Genomic DNA, 18,720 nt, shown 5'->3' with positions numbered 1-18,720 from the left:
ATTAGTTCAAAACTGGCTCAACACAAACAAATTAGCGTTAAACATAAATAAAACAAAGGCAATGATTTTTACCTGGAAAAATGATATCAGTCTGAAGTCGCCATTCATCCTTAATAATACCCCAATAGAAATCGTTTCCAAATTAAAAATTTTAGGGGTTATAATCGACGATAAATTAGTATTCAAAGACCATATCAATAACATAGTTAGAACACACTTTTATAAACTACGCTTAATACGATCTATTGCCAAATTTCTTGAGCCCAAATCGCACAATATTTTGATTCATTCACTAGTAATAGCAAAAATGGATTATTGTAATTCTTTACTACTTAACATTACTCAAAAAGAAAAACGACGTCTGCAAATTATCCAAAATACTGCTATTAAATTGATCTATAACGCTAGAAAATATGATCATGTTACACCATTATTTATTGACGCTCACTGGCTCCCTATTAGCCATCGCATATGGTTTAAGGTTATGTTGCTTATATTTAAAACTTTAGCTTACAACGAACCCCAGTTTATATCAAGAATGCTAATTCCCCACAGCTCTATGCGTGCACTTAGATCATCTTTTCAAAATTTATTAGTTGTTCCTTCTCTAAAAATAATAGGTACACAAAGATCAGACATGTTTTCTGTAATCGGTCCCCAATGGTGGAACTCTTTGCCTCAACACATCAAAAACGAAAAAGATATCCCTTCTTTAAAAAAATCCTTGAAAACACACCTTTTTAAAGATGCTTTTAACATTTAAACCTTTTTGACTTTTATGATATTTTTTTTTAACTACTCTGTTTCTTTGTTTTTTCCCTTATTTGTCTTTCGCGATATAACAGATGTATCTTTTTACCCTCCTCCCCTTCCAACTAATGTTTGTCTCATCTTAATCTTAATGTTCATGTATTTTGTATTTTTTTAACTCTATTTTATAATTATGTACATCGCTTTGTAAACAGATTCAGCGATTCATCAAATATTTAATAAACCTTGAACCTTGAACCAGCATTACACTTATTGTATGAACATATACTGAGGGCAAGATGACCTCAGTCACTCAGGAGAAGGAGCTGGGTTCTGGAACTGCAACCCTTTGTGATGCAATATGGTTATTTCTGGAATGACCAAGGTTAGGAGGTAGAGAGTACATCTTATCTCCAGAGGCAAGCCCTCTGCTCGAGGGGTATAAATGAATCATCTCAAGAGAGCATCAAGGTCTGATCCTCGAGTCTGATTCTAGAGGTCTGTACTGGAAGACAGATCTGGGCTGCAACAGTTCCTGTATCCTTGCCCTTGGCAGCTTGTTATCTCTGCTGAGCTACCTCCACCTAATGACACTGCTTTAGAGCTCTTCTACCAGCCAGCCTCCTCTCACCTGAGACTCCATTCCTTCACTGACAAGTTGTATATAGCTCTGTGATATATCTAGTTGGAAACTCAGAAGGTATAATTTAATCGTGTGTTTACTCTGAAGTGATTCTGTATATTTCCTAGCATCTTAAAATGTTCAACACATAAATCTCACATTTATTATACTGTTTGACCACTTCAGCTGCCACTTGTTTAGTAATAAAATATCTTATTTTTCTAATACCCAGCCTGATTCATTGCTTGTTAGTATTGGATTGTGCAGGGTTAGAAATTTAAGATTCTAAGGGAATGTAAATAAACCCAGAGTGCTACATAGACATTCCATTACACCTTCATGTTCCTCATTGCAGTAGCTTCCTGTTAAGAACCAGTAGCCATGTAGATGGTCCCTACATTCTAATTACACCCTAATTACGTTTACACCTTGGGGCCAACAAGGATGACACTGAATCCACATGACTCTTCTAATAACACCCGCCTGGCATTACAACCTATGTCCTTGACTGAGACAATGGATGAACTGGCCTTCTCTGTGTCCTTCGATGCAGAGAAGGTGTTTGACAGGGTGGAATCGTCTTTTATGTATAAAGTAATGCAGTGGTTTGGTATGGGTGCAGGATTTATACATATGATCAAAACATTATATGGCCACCCTAATACCAGAATATTCATCAATAATGTCCTTACAGAGAAATTCTATCTTTATAGAAGTGTTAGACAGGGATGCCCACTATCCCCATTACTATTTGATCTTGTACTGGAACCTCTTCTTCTGGCTATTAAACAGTCAGACAGCATTAAGGGAATATCTTATAGAAATGACATATACAAGATCTCGGCCTATGCTGATCATCTTTTATTATATCTTACAGAACCAGAAACATCAGTACCAGCCTTACTACAGTTGATTGACACCTTTGGATCCTTCTCAGGATACAAGATCAACTGGAGTAAATCTGAGGTACTGAAATACATACAGAGTTTGCTAAGTAGGAGGTGACTCCCTTGGAGCCTGCTGGGGTAGATGTCTGGTTCCTTTTGAAATGCTGAGACACTAGGAGGCAGGAGGGAAGAGTTCCATTGAGAGCACACTAGAAATTCTGACACTATTTCTAGACACTAGATTTGGAAGCTGCCACACTTATGATGGTTCCCACAGCGGGATCTTCTAAAATGCAGTGCTGCTACACACACTATTGGTACTACCCCCTCAAAAACAGGAAGTGACGTCAGAGAGGGGTATGATTGACATCAGCATTGGCAGAATGTATAGCAGTATGGAATTATGGAAGGTCCCATGGCATCTGTCCACTTTAGTGCCGCTGCTGCACATCATAGAAAACAGCAAAGGCAGAGGAAACAAGGCAGAAAACAGGTGTGATATGCTTGTCAGGAGGAGGGGTGAGGGTGTACTGTGATGCCAGACATAGGCTGCATAGTCAGATGATAAATTAGGATGGGGAGAGATAATAGCTTATAGAGGAAGAATGACAAATTAATATTTCCAAATAAGAACTAGAAAATGTAATTCATGTAATCCATTTTTCTAGCTAATTTTAAAGCTATGTTATCTTTGACATGATATTACCTTGGTTAAATAAAACATTTAAAATGTTTAAACTTAAAAAGCTGCATCATAGAAAGTGAATCGAATCGAATCGTATCAAAAAATTGATTCTGTTGGCCGAATCGAATTGAATTTTTTTTCATGAATCGGACAGCACTAATGGAGACCTACTTGTTGCTCGACCACTCCCAGTATCAGGTATCTGTCTAGTAGCTACAGGGACCAGCAAAGCTGTCAAGGGTTATACCATCACCTACAATTCGGACCTGGTTTCAAAAATCTTCTCCTTCTGAGTCTCTCTAGATTTCTATGTTCTTTTTTGCATATGTAAGCAAAGATCACAGTTCAGATGGTTATGGTCTGACCCCAAACACTAGAAAGACCAGTTATGAGTGCCAGCCCCAGAGTTGGTCTGACTGCACCTTCAGCAGAGCTTAAAGCCACTGGAAACCTTAGATGACAGAGAAGGGAAAATAGCCGCAGGGGCAACAGCTCACTTAAAAATAAGGACAATTTCCAACTGATGTTCAGGACTAAGAAGAGCAAATAGAACTGTGGAGACTAAAGGGAAAAACTAAAAAGAAAAGAGTAGATCCTGAAGGAACTACATGCAAAAAAACATTCTTTGAAGACGGCACCCAACTTACTTTCAAAATGGTGCTGAGAGGAGCTGCTCATTATGCATCTTCCTCTGCTGCGGATAAAAAAAAAGACTGCTGGTTCCATACTCATGAGTCAGGCAGGATAAAAGTCAAGCAAGCACATTGGGCGAACTGCCTTAATCTCTTAAAGGATAAGTGGTGGGCAGTATTTTTGCACCGGCTCCGAGGATGATGACACCCACATGTAAAAATGATTTGTCCTATTTATTCTCGGAGAATATATAAAACATTGATGTTGGTTTTGCTAGTTTGTGTCCTACATAGTATGTTGTCTTCTACCATGACTGTTATAATTTATGCTGATCAATAAAATTGTTTAAACAATCCTACTGTGTATAATTCTATAAGATACACATTAAGGTTTATATGCACATAGGGGTACTTTTATTAAGGTGCACTAACCAATTTAGCATGCACTAAAGATTAGTGTGCCCTAAATGCTAAGACATCCATTATATTCCTATGGGCATCTTAGCATTTAGCGTGCACTTAATCAGTTAGTGCATCTTAATAAAAGGACCCCATTATACACTAAAATACCATTATTGTATAAGCATCTAAATGCCAAAATTTCACCTAAGGACTATTCTGTAAATATGTGCTTATTTTATAGGTAGGTATACACATAGAATCTGGGAAGAGCATGGCCAGGGCTCACACTAACATATCTAATTTACAGAACAACTTGTGTGAGTCATCTCTGGAATTTAGGTGTGTATTTTTGCTGTCAATCTTGTATTTTATAAAGAAAAGTAGACCTGTGGAGGGGCATTTTCGATAGGATGTCTAAGTCCGACTTTGGACATTTCCCACAAATCGTCCAAAATTGGATTTCCAGAAGGGTTCATTTTCAAAAACACTGCACATCCAATTTTTTTCTTGAAAATCATCTAGTTGGACACCTTGATCACCAGGATGTCCAACTAGATGTCCAGCCTCAGGACATTTTAACTTCATTCCCCATTTTCAACCACAATACCATCCAAGTTTAAAATGTGCAAATAAAGCTCATTTGGAAGTGGCAGGGGCCAGTTTTCTAACAAAATGGCCACATAGGCATGCCAACAGAACACTGAGGCACATTAGAAGGCTCTGCTAAGAACTTCACATAAACAGTGCCAGAAGTACATCTCACCATAACCCCCTTATAGTGAGCCCTCCCAAACTCTCCCCAAACCTACTATACCAACTTGCCAATTCTCCAATAGCCCTTAGGCTGCAGGTGGCACCTATACAGAAGTATAGTAGGATTTTGGTGGGCTTACATTTTCCATCGTAAATGTAGTGGTTAGAGTGACTTAAGGGCCTGGCTCCTCCTCTCTATGATTTACTAGCCCACCCACCTGACTACTTGTGTGATGCTCTACTATGCTTTCCCATAACAAGTGCTGCTGTTCTAGAGCCAGGTATATACTATTTCATTCAAATTTTGGGAGGGTGGGAGGGGGTCATTGACCCACTGGGGAGTATGTGGGATCATTACTTAATCCCTCCATTTGTCATCTGGTCAGTTTGGGTACCCTTTTGGCACTTAAGACACTTCTCAACCAAGTATAGTTGAAAACATCTAAGTTCCATCTAGGATGTCCTAGGAAAGGTTTGATTAATAGCTGCAGGACGTCCAAGTCTTAGCCTATCTATTCCTTGCCTATGGCATGCCTACCAACACACCCATTTCTTCTCTGGACACATAGTGCATAAAAAGTCCCGCTAGATGTCCAGAAAATTGGTTTTGAAAAAGCCCACTTGGACGTTTTGACTAGTAAGACATCCAAGTGCCAGTTTATGCTGTCTTTTGGATGTCTATCTTTTTCTGAAATGAGCCCTATACTTTTTTATAGAACAGAATCCTACCATTTGTCCTCTGGGCACCTATTTATAACCATACAGTTACAGAACTGCCGCCATAATGTGCACATGAGGCTCCGCTTAATGCTAACTAGGCTGGTTATCTGCCTCCAAAATCCCTTCTGACCATTTTTAAGATCTAGATAATCAAACTACATGTGTTAAGCAAAACTCATAGGAAATTTTAACCTATGGAGTTTGCTACAATAGTGAATGCAAAACTACTCAAGCATTAACTCTCACTGCTAATTTCATTATTGCTTAAGCAAAAATGACTTGCAGCCATTAGCTCCTGCTCCTGTTGTGGGCATTTTTACTTAGGTCAAAAATAATAAATGTAGCTTTGCATAATCAAAGTACACCTGTTGTTCCATTCTCTACCTTCTCTTGGCTCTTTCAAATAACTCTTCAATTCACAAGTAAAAGTAGTTACATTGTTAAACAATGCAGGTACTTTTATCCATGGACAGGCAGAGAGCCCTAATTTGTGTGTGCAAAATATATTGTCCACAGAAATGGTTTACACTTACTGAAGCTGGAGCCATCTCTGTGGTAGCAATCACCAGCATAGCTTCCTTCCATGATCTCAGAGTTCAATTGCATAGCTCTCTGTCTAGACACAACTTCAGCTTTCATAGGGGTAGAGGTTGAGATAGTCTCTGTATCTTGTGGTCTTGAGGACAGAAATTCCTCTTGTAGTCCTGTCTGCAAAGTAGGGTTTCTCAAACTTTGATCTTTATGCTCAGTTTGTTTCTTAGGCTCCTTAGCAAGAACTGCAGTCTGAGCACTCCCCAGGCATCTTCTGGTATCAAGTTCATTCTGTCCATTGTTTTGGACATTGTTGACCAACAGTGGAATTTCATACTCATGAGCAGAGATAACAGCTGGATCTCCCACATCAGAATCTATCACATGTTCATTTCCAGAGGTTTGATGCTTTGTGTCTATGCCAGAATTTGGCACACAAGGAGAAGAATTCCTCACGAGGACCGATGCAGAACATAAAGAACTGACAAAGTTCAGATCTGTACTAGAATTGAGATCCAGTTTTGTAAGGCCACAGGTGATTAATTTAATCTTAGTGTCATCTGGTTCTTCAGTCTTCCCACAGCTCTTGCAATTTCTAAAAGTAGAAGTGCCCAAGGCACCAGAAGCTGGAGGAGATACTAAAGGACTATTTCTTTCTTCAGATTTACATAATGAATTGTTAGAACCACATTTTTCTAGTGTCAGATGCTCATGATTAGTGTTTCCTTTTTTGCCTGAAGTTTTCTCTGAGCTCCCAATTACTCTATGTATAGTTCTACCATGTGTTGCTCCCTGCCAAGATTCATCCAGTGTGGGTGTCCCAAATGAGATGTAACTTGTGTTGGAAAAGGGACTAGTTAATCCATCAACATGATCTTTCAGATTACAAGAAGATGACAGCTGAGTAAAAAGCACTGGGATGTCTGGATTCTGGCATTCTATATTAGATAAGCTTATTGTATTTCTGTCATGAGAGGGCACAGAGATCCTCTGAGTTAAATCCAAATGCACTAATGCCTGATGTTCAGCTAGAGACAGACAACATAAGTTGTTAACATTGCCCAGAGATGACTTCTCTGCCACAAGACCCATGTCTCTTTTCTCTGGTGTTTCAGTGCCAACCAGGGAAGCTGTATTTTCCAAAATCCGAGGAGAGTTTTCCACTTGGGATACATCACGTATATTTGTTATTGTTAGAGTCTCATTTTCAGTAGAGAAAGCAGCTTTTCGCTTGTCCTGGTCTGGCTCCACTCTGTAGATGCAAATCAGTATAAATTAGTACATTTCACTGGCAGGCCAGGACTTGTAATTCACTCCTCTTGTCAGCACTAAAAATGCCTGCATACATTTATATGGAACGCAGAGGATGTGAAGGGGGGGGGAGCACTATTTCCTCCCACAACCTGATTAGCCCTCTACTTCTCTTTGCCCACAAACACCTCTGTTTAACCCACCTCAAAAAACCCAGGCGTACTCTGAAAGCCTATGTGCACTTTTAGCTGAACAAAGAGGAGTTATTTTCAGACAGGTCAATTTACCTGGATAGCAGTATCTCTATTTCCCTCCCTTTCACCCCAGGGTCCAGCATCTCACCCCGGTCCTCAGAAAATTCCTGCCGGTCCGCGCAGAATCAGCGAGATTGACATCTTCAATTTCCTGCCGGTCTGTGCAGGGCAGGCAAGATCGACGAGCTGAAATCCGCGCAGGGCTGGAGAGATCAGGGAGCCTTCGACAGTGGCTTTCTCCCCTCCCAGCAGCTCTCCTTACTTACCAGCACAGCGATTCAGGAAGGCAGTCTTGGGGCTTTTGCTGAGTTGCTGCCGCCTCTGATGATGCAACTTCCTCTTTCCTCAGAGGCGGCGCGACCCATCAAAGGACCTGAGGCTGTCTTCCTGAATCGCTGCACTGGCAAGTAAGGAGAGCTGCTGGGAGGGGAGAAAGCCACTGAGGCTGGGAAGCTGCTGGGCATGGTAAAAAAAAAAAAAGGGGGGGACACCTGCTACTGGACCTGGAGGGAAGGATAAGGAGAGATGCTGCTGGGAGGGGAGGATGGAAAGGAGTCTGGGAAGCTGCTGGGCAAGGGAAAAAAGGGACAGCTGCTACTAGACCTGGAGGGAAGGAGAAGGAGAGATGCTGTTGAGAGGAGAGGAGGGAAAGGGAAGGGAAGGGAAGAGAGTTACTGCTGGACAGGGGGAGGAGGGAAGGGAGAAGGAAAAAGGAAGGAAACAGCTCGCAGGGAGATTAGAGGAGAAGGGGAGAGACAGGAATGAGATGGGAAAGGGGGTCAGCAGAGAAATAGAGAGAGACAAAGATGCTAGATCTGGTGTAGGAGAGATAAAAATGAAGAGAGCAGTGAAGGTGGAATGAATCATGTAAAAAGGAGAGAGGGAGCACAGGCTGGATAGAAAGGGGAGAGGGGCATAGAAAGAAGACAAATACCATATGGAAGGGGGAGAGGTCAGACAGTAGATGGAAGGAGCAGATGCTGGATTGAAGAGACAGAGAGGGCAGACGCTGGAAGGGAGTGAAAAGAAGATGAAAGCAGAAACCAGAGACAACAAAAGGTAGAAACAAATAATTTTATTTCTATTTTGTGATTAGAATATATCAGATTTGAAATATATATCCTGCTAGAGCTGGTGTTAGACATAACTGGGGACTGCAAAGTCCAGGTAGTGGCTTAGGGCTATCTCTGACGAGGGGGGCAGTTGCCCTAGTTGCACTCTCCTAAAACTATTCTTGTCATGTGTGACTGCAGTATTCCTGTTAGCATGATATTTCTGCGTAGCATTCTGTAATAATTTGGCTTATTCAGTTTTCTTGATAGTAGAGGGGATATATGTGAAGGGGAGGGGAGACAGGGGTTTTGTTGATCCTTGCTCTGTATTATTTGTATTTATAAAATGACAAGTGTACAGAATATTGTTTCTTTTTATACTTTAATAAAATACATTTAATATAAAATCAGGTGCAGGTGGGATTAGATGGTTTGTGAGGACCGAGCTCGCGGAAACGGGGTTTTAAAATTTCAGTCCTAGTCCACAAAATAATTTTTTTTCCCCGCCAGTCCATAGGTGTAAAAAGGTTGAAGAACACTGCTCTAAATCTCCTATTTTATTTTTTAGACTTCTAACATTTATATACAGACACTTCAAATTATGTTTTTTGCTTGTATCTACAGGCTGCTGAGAAGATGACAGAGATAATGTGACATCTTTACTCTTAACTCTTTAGCACTCTTGGCTTTCTTGCACCATTATTGAAACTCTTTACTCTTAAGCACTCTTGGCTTTCTTGCACCATTATTGAAACTTCTGTGTTAGGACTCCCTAAATGTTCTGATTCAATAATATCCTTCAAGGATACTCCACACCGAACCATCTGCTCCTCGGTGACTGTTGGCACCCCCCCATCTTAGTTTAAAAGCTAACTTAGGCAGGTTTTTGTGCATTTTGATGTTTTGATTATGAGCCCCTCAGTCAAGGGTGCTCAAAAACAAAAGCATGGCTATAAAAACTACATAGACATAAAGGCATAAATGTATAGAGCTCCATTTCAAATAGATTGTAGAAGTAGAAATTGAGACATTCAGGCTGAGACATGCTCAATTCTAGTGATAATTTAGAAAAGGTCTACCGACACAGAACCTCTTCTAATACCACCAGAAATATACATGTATTTGCCAGTACATGCAGTGGGAACATCCATTTTACAAAACATACACATGTAAAAAAATTTTGATGGAGTAAACTCAGTTGGTTATTTTGGTACTTACAGATATATAGTATAAGCCGTTTTGCAAATCTAGGTTAATGCTGTTTTTAATACAGAAGCAACAATTTTTATTTATTTTCAGTTTGGAGGGGGGGAAACAAAGAATTGAGGAGGATACCTCCCTTAATCCTTTCTGTATAGGAATGCCCAAAGTGAGCATTAAAAAAAAATCTATAGTCAGGAAGCAGCTATACATCCCCATGTAGAACTGCTGTGTCCATTTTATTTATGAAATGGGGGATACACTACATATAGAATTATGACTTGCCAAGGCCACACTCTAATGACACACCCTTGTAATTTCCACATATAAATAAGCCCCTTCTAAAATCACTAGTTACACATCTGCATGCCTGAATTTCTATGTGGAAATTGCAAATAAGGTTAAACTAATCTCTTAATGATATGGTACAATGATCCATAAGTGTTAAAGTACTCTCAGAATACATACCCAGAAAACTGTATAAAGGCTTCTTTAGTGGATGGAAGGATGGAAGACAAATTGCTCCCATTCTCCCACCAATTCTCAGTCTTCCTAAATATTCCTTCTGTGTGCCATCTCACCGATCTTGGCTCACCTTCTCCTTGTTCCACAATCACATCACCAGTAAGCACCAATGGACTAACATCTGCAATCAAGACAATGACCGAAAAGCACAGTTACTTACCGTAACAGGTGTTATCCAAGGAAAGCAGGCAGATATTTTCACATGTGGGTGATGTCATCCACGGAGCCCGGATGCGGCTAGCCTCGCAAGCAGACTTGCTTGTAAAACTTTAAGAAAGTTTGCGACTGTAGCACCGAGCATGCACGAGTGCCCTCCCACCTAACGTAGGGCGTGCTTCTCCTTAGTGTCTCCTCAGTTCAGATAGCTATCTAAGAAACCAACCAGGGGAGGTGGGTGGTTGTGAGAATATCTGCCTGCTGTCCCTGGATAACACGAGTTCAAGTTCAAGTTTATTATTTGACAAATCACCTATATAAAACATTCTAAGCAATGAACAATTTTAAAAACAACTTATGGGGAAACAGACAATTTTAAAACAGCATTTTAGAAAACAAATATTATTAAGACACAAGTAAAAAGTCAGGATATTTATAAGGTTTCTTTATACATGTGGCTTAGTGACAAACATGATATAAAAGGGAAAAGGGAAAAAAGTTACAATTATCTCAGTCAGAAAAACATAAAGGGGGTAAAAACACAAGGAAGGGGGAAGAAAATAGAGAAAAAAAAAATTATTTTGTAAAAGTGTACATTGGTTTGATCGTTTAATTAATAAATGCATCATTAAATAAAAATGTTTTTAAAAGTTTTTTAAAAGATATGAGATCCTTTTCTTTTCTGATAAAGAGTGGCAGAGCGTTCCAGGTTTAAGGAGCTATAACAGAAAACATTTCGTTTCTCCTTGTACCCACAACTTTTAAGGACGGAACTGATAGTAGATCTTGAGATGATGATCGGAGAGATCAAGGTGAATGATATGGAGTGATCATTCTAGATATGAATTGTGGTTCGTTAAATGATAGTACTTTGAATACCAAAAATGCTATTTTAAAAGTAATTTGATGGTTAATAGGCAGCCAATGGGACTTGATCAATAGCAGTGTAACGTGGTCATATTTTTTTGCTTTATGAATGAGTTTTATTGCAGTGTTTTGGATTATCTGAAGTCTCTTTTTTTCTTTTTGCGGTACATTGAATAACAGAGAATTGCAGTAATCTAGTTTAGAAATGATCATAGAATGGATAAGTATATTGATGGATTTAGGTTCTAAAAATGATGAGATGGATCGTATCAATCGGAGTTTATAGAAACAAGATTTAACAATATGACTAATGTGATTGTGAAAAGATAAATTAGTGTTGATAATTACGCCTAAAATTTTTAGTATAGATACTGATTCAATTGGGGTGTTATCGAGTACAAATGAAGAAATTGGCGTAATGTCTTTTCTCCAAGTAAAAAACATAGTTTGAGTTTTCTGTATATTTAATGACAATTTATTAAGGCTAAGCCAGTTTTTTATTGTGTCCAGTTTGGTATTAATTGTTTTAATTTCTTCATCATTTCCGGGGTCAAATGGGTGAAGAAGTTGAATGTCATCGGCATAAGAAAATGAAGTAAAGCCCAGCGATTGGCAAATAGTAAGTAGAAGAGAAAGGAAAGTGTTAAATAGAAGAGGTGACAGAATAGAGCCCTGGGGAATTCCAAAAGATGAGGAGTAAGAAGTAGAGTGATCGTCTTTAACTTTAACAGTGGAGGATCGATTAGAGAGAAAAGATGCAAACCAATTTAGAACCTGCCCACTAATGCCAAAAGATTCCAAAAGATTAAGTAAGAGAACGTGATCGATAGTATCGAAAGCCGCAGATAGATCTAAGGAAAAAAGGGCAACCGATTTATGATGATCTAGGTAATAATGGATGTTGGTTATGAGGCCTAACATTGAATATTCTGTATTGTGATGTTTGCGAAATCCCGTTTGATTAGGGTGCAGTGCGTTTGATGATTCGATAAAATCCGAAAGCTGTTCGAAGACCAGTTTTTCTGTTAATTTAGCTAAGATGGGTAGATTTGAGATTGGACGGTAGTTGGATACGTTATCGCGATTAACATTATGTTTTTTCAGTATCGGAGTAACTATAGCTTTTTTCCAATTGGTAGGGACAGTGGCTGTAAGAAAACTATTTTTAATGAGTGAATGAATGAAGGGGCCAAAACAAGAGAAAAATTTTTTCAGGTAAAAAGGAGGAATTAGTTCAGATCGAGAGTTTTTTATTTTAATTCTTTGAAAGACTCCTATTTCTTTTAAGGATGGAATTTTAAAATTTGAACATTTGGACATTGGTATAGTAGAGTTAATGTTATTGTGTAAAGGCTCATCTAATTTATTTGTAACAAAAGCTTTTCGTATAAGAGCAATTTTTTCACAAAAATAGTCGGCCAAGTCTTGTGCTTTGGGAATAGATTCTAAGTTGTTGTTATTATTTTTGGACTCTGGAGTGATGGATTTAAGAATAGAAAATAATTTGGAGCTGTTTTTAGCCTTGTAGATTTTATTAGAATAGAAAATTTTTTTTGCTTGATTAATTTTATTTTTATAGAAATGTGCTTGTTCTCTATATCGTTGTAGGTTTGTGGGAGTTTTTGATGAACGCCATTTTCCTTCTAGTGATCGAAGTTGTGTTCTTATAAAAGATAATTCTTCTGAGTACCATGGGTTACGTAATTTATGGAAAGGAATAGTTTTTGAGATTATAGGTGCTTTATCATTCAGAAAAGATTCTAGCGAGGAATTCCAGAAAAGTAGTTGATCATCAATAGATTCGAAATTAGGAATGTTTATTGAGGAACTGAAAAAAGGAGTGATATCAGTGGTTTCTAATTTTGAAAAGTCTCTAAACGTGATCTTTTTTTTTTAGAGGTTCGGAAGAAAATTTTGTTTCTACTGGGTAGGAGTAACAACAATTAAAAGAAATTAAATAATGGTCTGACCATGGTACAGGGGAAATAAGAGGTACTGAGTAAGATATAAATTGAGATTTGGATGTAAGAATCATATCCAGTGTATGTTTTGAAGAGTGTGTGGGTTCCCTAATGTGAGTTTCCAAATCTAAAGTCTTGATGAAATTCATCATATCAATTGTATATGAATTATTAGGGTAACACCTGTTATAGTAAGTAACTGTGCTTTATCCCAGGACAAGAAGGCAGCATATTTTCACATATGGGTGACCTCCAAGCTAACCAGAATGGGATGTGGGAGAGTTGGCAATTCAGGAGAATAAATTTTGTAAAACTACCTGGCCAAAATGGCCATCCCCTCAGTAATGAGAGGTGAAAGTATGAACCGAGGACCAAGTGGCAGCCTTGAAGATTTCCTCAATAGGAGTAGATCTAAGGAAAGCTACAGAAGCCATCATGGCTCTAACTTTGTGGGCTGTCAGAGGAAGTGACGTCATCGCCACGGATGGGCGCTTGAACTGAGAGCTCCGTTCAGGACGGCGAAATAACTATCATTTCGGTGTGTAAACGGTGCAAATTTTTTGTCCCCGGGGGCTGGTGAGGTGTGCGAAGTCACAGTGACCACTATGGCAACCCGAAAAAAGTTGCCCGGCGACAAATCCGGCCAGCGCACGATGGAACAAGTGCTGAGCCGGGCTGCACGTGGCAGCATGGGCCCTGAGACGTGCAGCGGGGAGGCAGCGAAATTGAGCGGGACCCTGGTGGCTGTGGCTGACATGGTTGTGGACCCGGTACCAGAGAGTACACCGATGGACCCGCTTACTAAAGCGGATATGCAGCGATGGATTGCAGAGGTAAAATCTGAAATCTCTGCGGTGGCGGTGCAGGTTCGGGAGGCGGTGCAGGAGTTGCGCACTGACCTGGTGGAGGTGGGCATGAGGGTCGAGGTGGTGGAGATGCGCATGGATAGCTGTGAGGACAGTGTAACCGGAATGCAGAGATCACTGGAGACGGTGTCTGCGGATTACCAACTTCTTCTGGATAAGGTCGAGGACCTGGAGAACCGCACCCGGCGTAATAATTTGAGGGTGCGGGGCCTACCAGACCTGCCTGAGTTTAAGGATGTTCGTGCTACTACAATCAAGCTGATCAGGTGGCTCCTGCAAGATGACACATTGGAGCCGGGACTGGAGCGGGCTCATCGCGCGCTGGGACCCCGGACACTGGATCAACCAAAAGATATAGTGTTGTGTCTTCAGAGCTTTGTCCTTAAAGAGCGGATCTTCCGCAAAGCCCGGGAGATGGGCACGGTCACCTGGGAGGGTCACCGGTTGGAGTTTTATCAGGACCTAGCTGCTGGCATGCTCCAGAAACGGCGGGCGTTCAGGGAAGTGACCAAGGCTTTGCAGCGCGGCAATTTACGCTATCGTTAGACTTACCCTTTTGGAGTTGTTATTACCATCAACGGAGTCCACACCAGAGTTACCACAGTTCAAGAGGCTCGTGGGCTGTTGCAACAAGCGGGTATTGAGATCCCTGAGGAGGCTGTTCCGGCGGGAGGTGTGGTGCCTGGCCAGGGTGGGCGTCTTGCCTCCGCCCGCTGGCAACGAGTGGAAAATGGATCCCGGAGCGGGAGGGGTGGCCGAGGGGGTGGACCCCCTCTTCGGGCCACCGCTTTTTCCTCAAGCGCTCCCCCCTGAGAGCTGACTGACTGTACCTGTTCTTTTCCTGTTTCTACTGCCAGTTTCATGTCTCGGCGGGGGGTCTTTGGACTCCCCCCCGGGGGAATGGACTGTTGAGTCTTGCCCCTTGGGAGAGTGTTTTGTGGGGGTTATACACTACCTGGTTTGGGATGAGGGGGGAGGGGGAAGTTGAAGGTTTTGGGTTTGTGTTATATGGGGGGTAGTGCAGTGTGGGGGAGGGGAGAGTGTACACTATGACATGGGAGTTTGAGGGATTGGTGGGTTGGGTGTGGGGGATCCTTGTACACACCGTTTTTGATAGTTGATGTTTGAGTGTGGGATGTGTGTAAGGGGCCATGGAGATGGTTCACTTCTTTGTATGTTGGTGGGAGATCTGAGGACTCTCACTGTGGGGGAGGGGTGGTGGTGGGGAGGGGTGGGGGGGAGAGGGGGGGAAGTGGGGACATATCTGTTGGGGTTGGGTTTGCATTGTCATTATTTTCTTTGGAATATGGGGGCGTTTAAATTGGTCTCTTATAATATTAGGGGTCTCAATTCCCCCAACAAGAGAAGAGCCTTCTATAGGGAATTGCTCCGTTTGAGGGCTGATGTCTGCTTTGTCCAGGAAACACATTTACTACAGTCCCATGAATCCTTGGTTGGGGATCACAGGTTCCCGCAGGCCTTCTGGGCTTCCCGGGTGGGCACTTCTAAGAGGGGTGGGGTGGGAATTCTTCTTCGTAAGGGGATCCGTTGTGAGGTACGTAGGGTGGTGCGGGATCCTCAGGGCAGATACATTATGTTGGAGGCTCTGATTGAGGGGGTCTTTTACTCCCTGGTAAATGTATATGCCCCTAATGAGGGTCAGGGGACCTTCTTTCGTGAGTTGGTCCCTCGGATCCTCAAGTTTAAGGGGGGAGCCCTGGTTTTTGGTGGGGATTTCAATCTTACAGTGACCCCTCATTTGGATAACTCAGGGAGGGCGAATCATTATGGGAGAAGGGATCGTAAATTGTTGCGGGAGGCATTGGCCAATCTGAATGTGGTGGACTGCTGGAGGTGGCTACATCCTTCGGTTAAGGACTATACTTACTTTTCGGGAATACACTCCTCATATTCTAGAATTGATTATGTTTTTGTGGAGCGGGGACTACTCCGGAGGGTGGAGTCCGCGGGGATTGAGTCCCTCATGTGGTCGGACCATGTCCCGGTGTGGTTGCGATTCCAGGGGGTGGGTGGAGGCTCGGGATGGAAATTTTGGCGTTTTAATGATAGTCTTTTAGATGACCCAGAGGTGGGAACACAGATCGAATGGTGGATACAAGAATATCTAGATGTAAATGTGGAGTGTGGAGCTTCGTTGGAAGCAGTTTGGGAGGGGTTAAAGGTTACCCTTAGGGGCAGATTAATAGCCCTGTCGACGGCCCGACAGCGTAAACGGCGGGAGGATGCAGCGGGCCTGTTGACTGTGATTGGTAGGTTGGAGAGTTTGCATAAGCGTTCTCCTTGGGATGTGAAACTGCGGGAGCGCTTGTTTCAGGCCTGTCGGGATCTCCAGGCTTTAGACTTGGACAGATTGCACCATAACTTACAGCTCCTCCAACAGAGATATTTTGAGTTTTCTAATAAAGCTAGTCAACTGGTTGCACATCGTCTTAAGGTGCGACAGATGCGCAAACAGATCTTTTCACTCCGGGCGGCTTCTGGGGAAGTGTTACAGACTGAGGATGCTATCCGTGCCCGTTTTGTGGAATATTATTCCCAACTCTATACTCCGGAAGATCCAGGGCCCTCGCGGGACCAGGATGCTTATTTAACTTCAGCAGAGTTGCCCCGGATTGCACAGGCTGATGTGGCGCGGTTGGACCGCCCTCTTACATTGCTTGAGGCTCGTAGCGCGCTGCGCTCTATGAAGCTTGGTAAGTCGCCTGGGTTGGATGGTTTTACCGTTCGGTACTACAAATGTTTTCAAGATCTGCTACTGCCTCCTTTGTTGCGTTTTCTTAACTCTTTACAAGGGAATAGTACCCTCCCCTACTTCATGCGCTTAGCGGGAGTGACGGTGTTGGCTAAGGAGGGGAAGGATCCCCTCCAATGTGCTTCCTACAGGCCGATATCCTTGCTGGGGGTTGATACTAAGATCTTCACGCAAATTTTGGCGGACCGATTGATGAGTTGGATCCCTCGGCTGATCCATCCAGATCAGTCGGGCTTTGTGGTAGGCAGACAGGTGGATGATAATACTCGTAGGGTCTATAACTTGTATGATCGAGCCGGGGGGGGTGGGCGAGAAACGGTGTTTTTATCTATCGATGCTGAGAAGGCATTTGATAGGGTAGCTTGGCCTTTTTTATTTCAGGTCCTGGAGTCTGTGGGTTTGGGTCCACGAATGCGGGACTGGATTCGGGTCCTTTATAGTGGACCTTTGAGTTGCATCAAGGTGAATGGTGGCTATTCGGAGACTTTCTCTCTGGCAAGGGGAACACGCCAGGGGTGTCCCCTTTCCCCGCTCCTTTTCGCTTTGACAGTGGAACCCCTGGCGCAGCGAGTGCGGATGAATCAGGATATTAAGGGGGTCACGGTGCCGGGAGGGGATTTTAAGTTGGCCTTGTTTGCAGATGATATTTTGTTCACGGTGGAAGAGCCTGCGACTTCCTTGCCGGCTATATTGCGGGAGTTGGATATTTATGGTGAGGTGTCGGGATTTCGGGTCAATGTTGGCAAATCCGAGCTCCTCAACATTAACTTGCCTGCTGACCGGGTATCCTATCTCCGAGACCGGTATCCGTTTTGGTGGGTTCAGCGTTCTTTGCGATATCTCGGGGTTTATTTTGGACCGCCGGGAGTGGATTTATATGACCTTAACTTTCCTCCGCTCTTTCGTCGTATTCGCCAAGATTTGCTTAATTGGAAAGATCTGTATTTCTCTTGGTTGGGCCGGGTGGCCATCGTGAAGATGATGATTCTGCCTCGTTTGTTGTTCTTATTCCAAGTATTGCCTCTTTGGGTGGGTAGAAAAACGTTAGAGGGGGTTCAAAGGCATATCTTTAATTTTATTTGGGCTGGTCGGCGGCCAAGGGTGAGTAGGAAGGTCTTATGTATGGGGAGAGGGGATGGGGAGTTGGGGGTCCCAGATGTGGTGAAATATTATCAGGCTGCTCAGCTGCGCGCCCTTTTAGAATGGCAGACGCAGACGCCGAAACCGTGGGTGGAAATTGAGCAAAATTTAAGTGATGGGGTGCCTTTGTTACATAGGCCGTGGGTACCTGGTAGGGCGCGATTGGTAGGGGGGGTATCCTCAGTAGTGACTTCCTTGAGGGTATGGAATCAGACCCGAGCTTGTTTATTGGGGAGTAGGCGACATTCCTGGTATACTCCGTTGAGACACAACCCTGATTTTCCACCGGGAAGGGATGGGGGAGTGTTTGCAGACTGGGAGTCACGGGGCTTAGTTTGTGTGGGACAGTTGTGGGACCCGGTCCAGGGCGGTGTTAGACCCTTTACAGAACTCATGGGTAAGTTTGGGTTTGGGATAAGGGATTTGTTCCCCTACCTACAGGTTCTCCATTATATTAGGACCTCGGGTCTTCTAGGAGACTTGAGGGGTGGTAAGATGCCCTTTGAGCTGCTATTGGGTCCAGTGCTTCGGAAGGGAGCTCTCTCTGCGGTATATAGGTGCCTTAATTGTCGGGGAGCTCCCCTTCCCTACATGAGGGCCTGGGAAGATGATTGTGGTTCGGCTATTTCCTGGGACACTTGGGGTGACATATGGTCGGAGATCTCCTCGGCGGGTATTGCTGCTTTGCTGATC

General features: G+C 42.6%; 1 protein-coding gene across 3 annotated transcripts in view; it reads right to left on the bottom strand.

Annotated features, from left to right (window-relative positions):
* Positions 1-18,720, bottom strand: part of PASK (PAS domain containing serine/threonine kinase) — a 514,076-nt gene that overhangs the window by 219,509 nt on the left and 275,847 nt on the right. For all 3 annotated transcript variants that reach the window (XM_033957505.1, XM_033957503.1, XM_033957504.1), the window contains 2 exons: positions 10,208-10,385; positions 5,985-7,234 (listed from right to left, as the gene is read on the bottom strand). In XM_033957505.1, the coding sequence (XP_033813396.1) occupies positions 5,985-7,234; positions 10,208-10,385 (1,428 nt within the window). The remainder of the gene's footprint in view (positions 1-5,984; positions 7,235-10,207; positions 10,386-18,720) is intronic.

The sequence above is a fragment of the Geotrypetes seraphini genome, chromosome 9, assembly GCF_902459505.1.
Source record: "Geotrypetes seraphini chromosome 9, aGeoSer1.1, whole genome shotgun sequence".
Classification (NCBI taxonomy): Eukaryota; Metazoa; Chordata; class Amphibia; order Gymnophiona; family Dermophiidae; genus Geotrypetes; species Geotrypetes seraphini.
The sequence above is the reverse complement of the archived record's forward strand: the minus strand, read 5'-3'. Positions and strand labels throughout refer to the sequence as shown.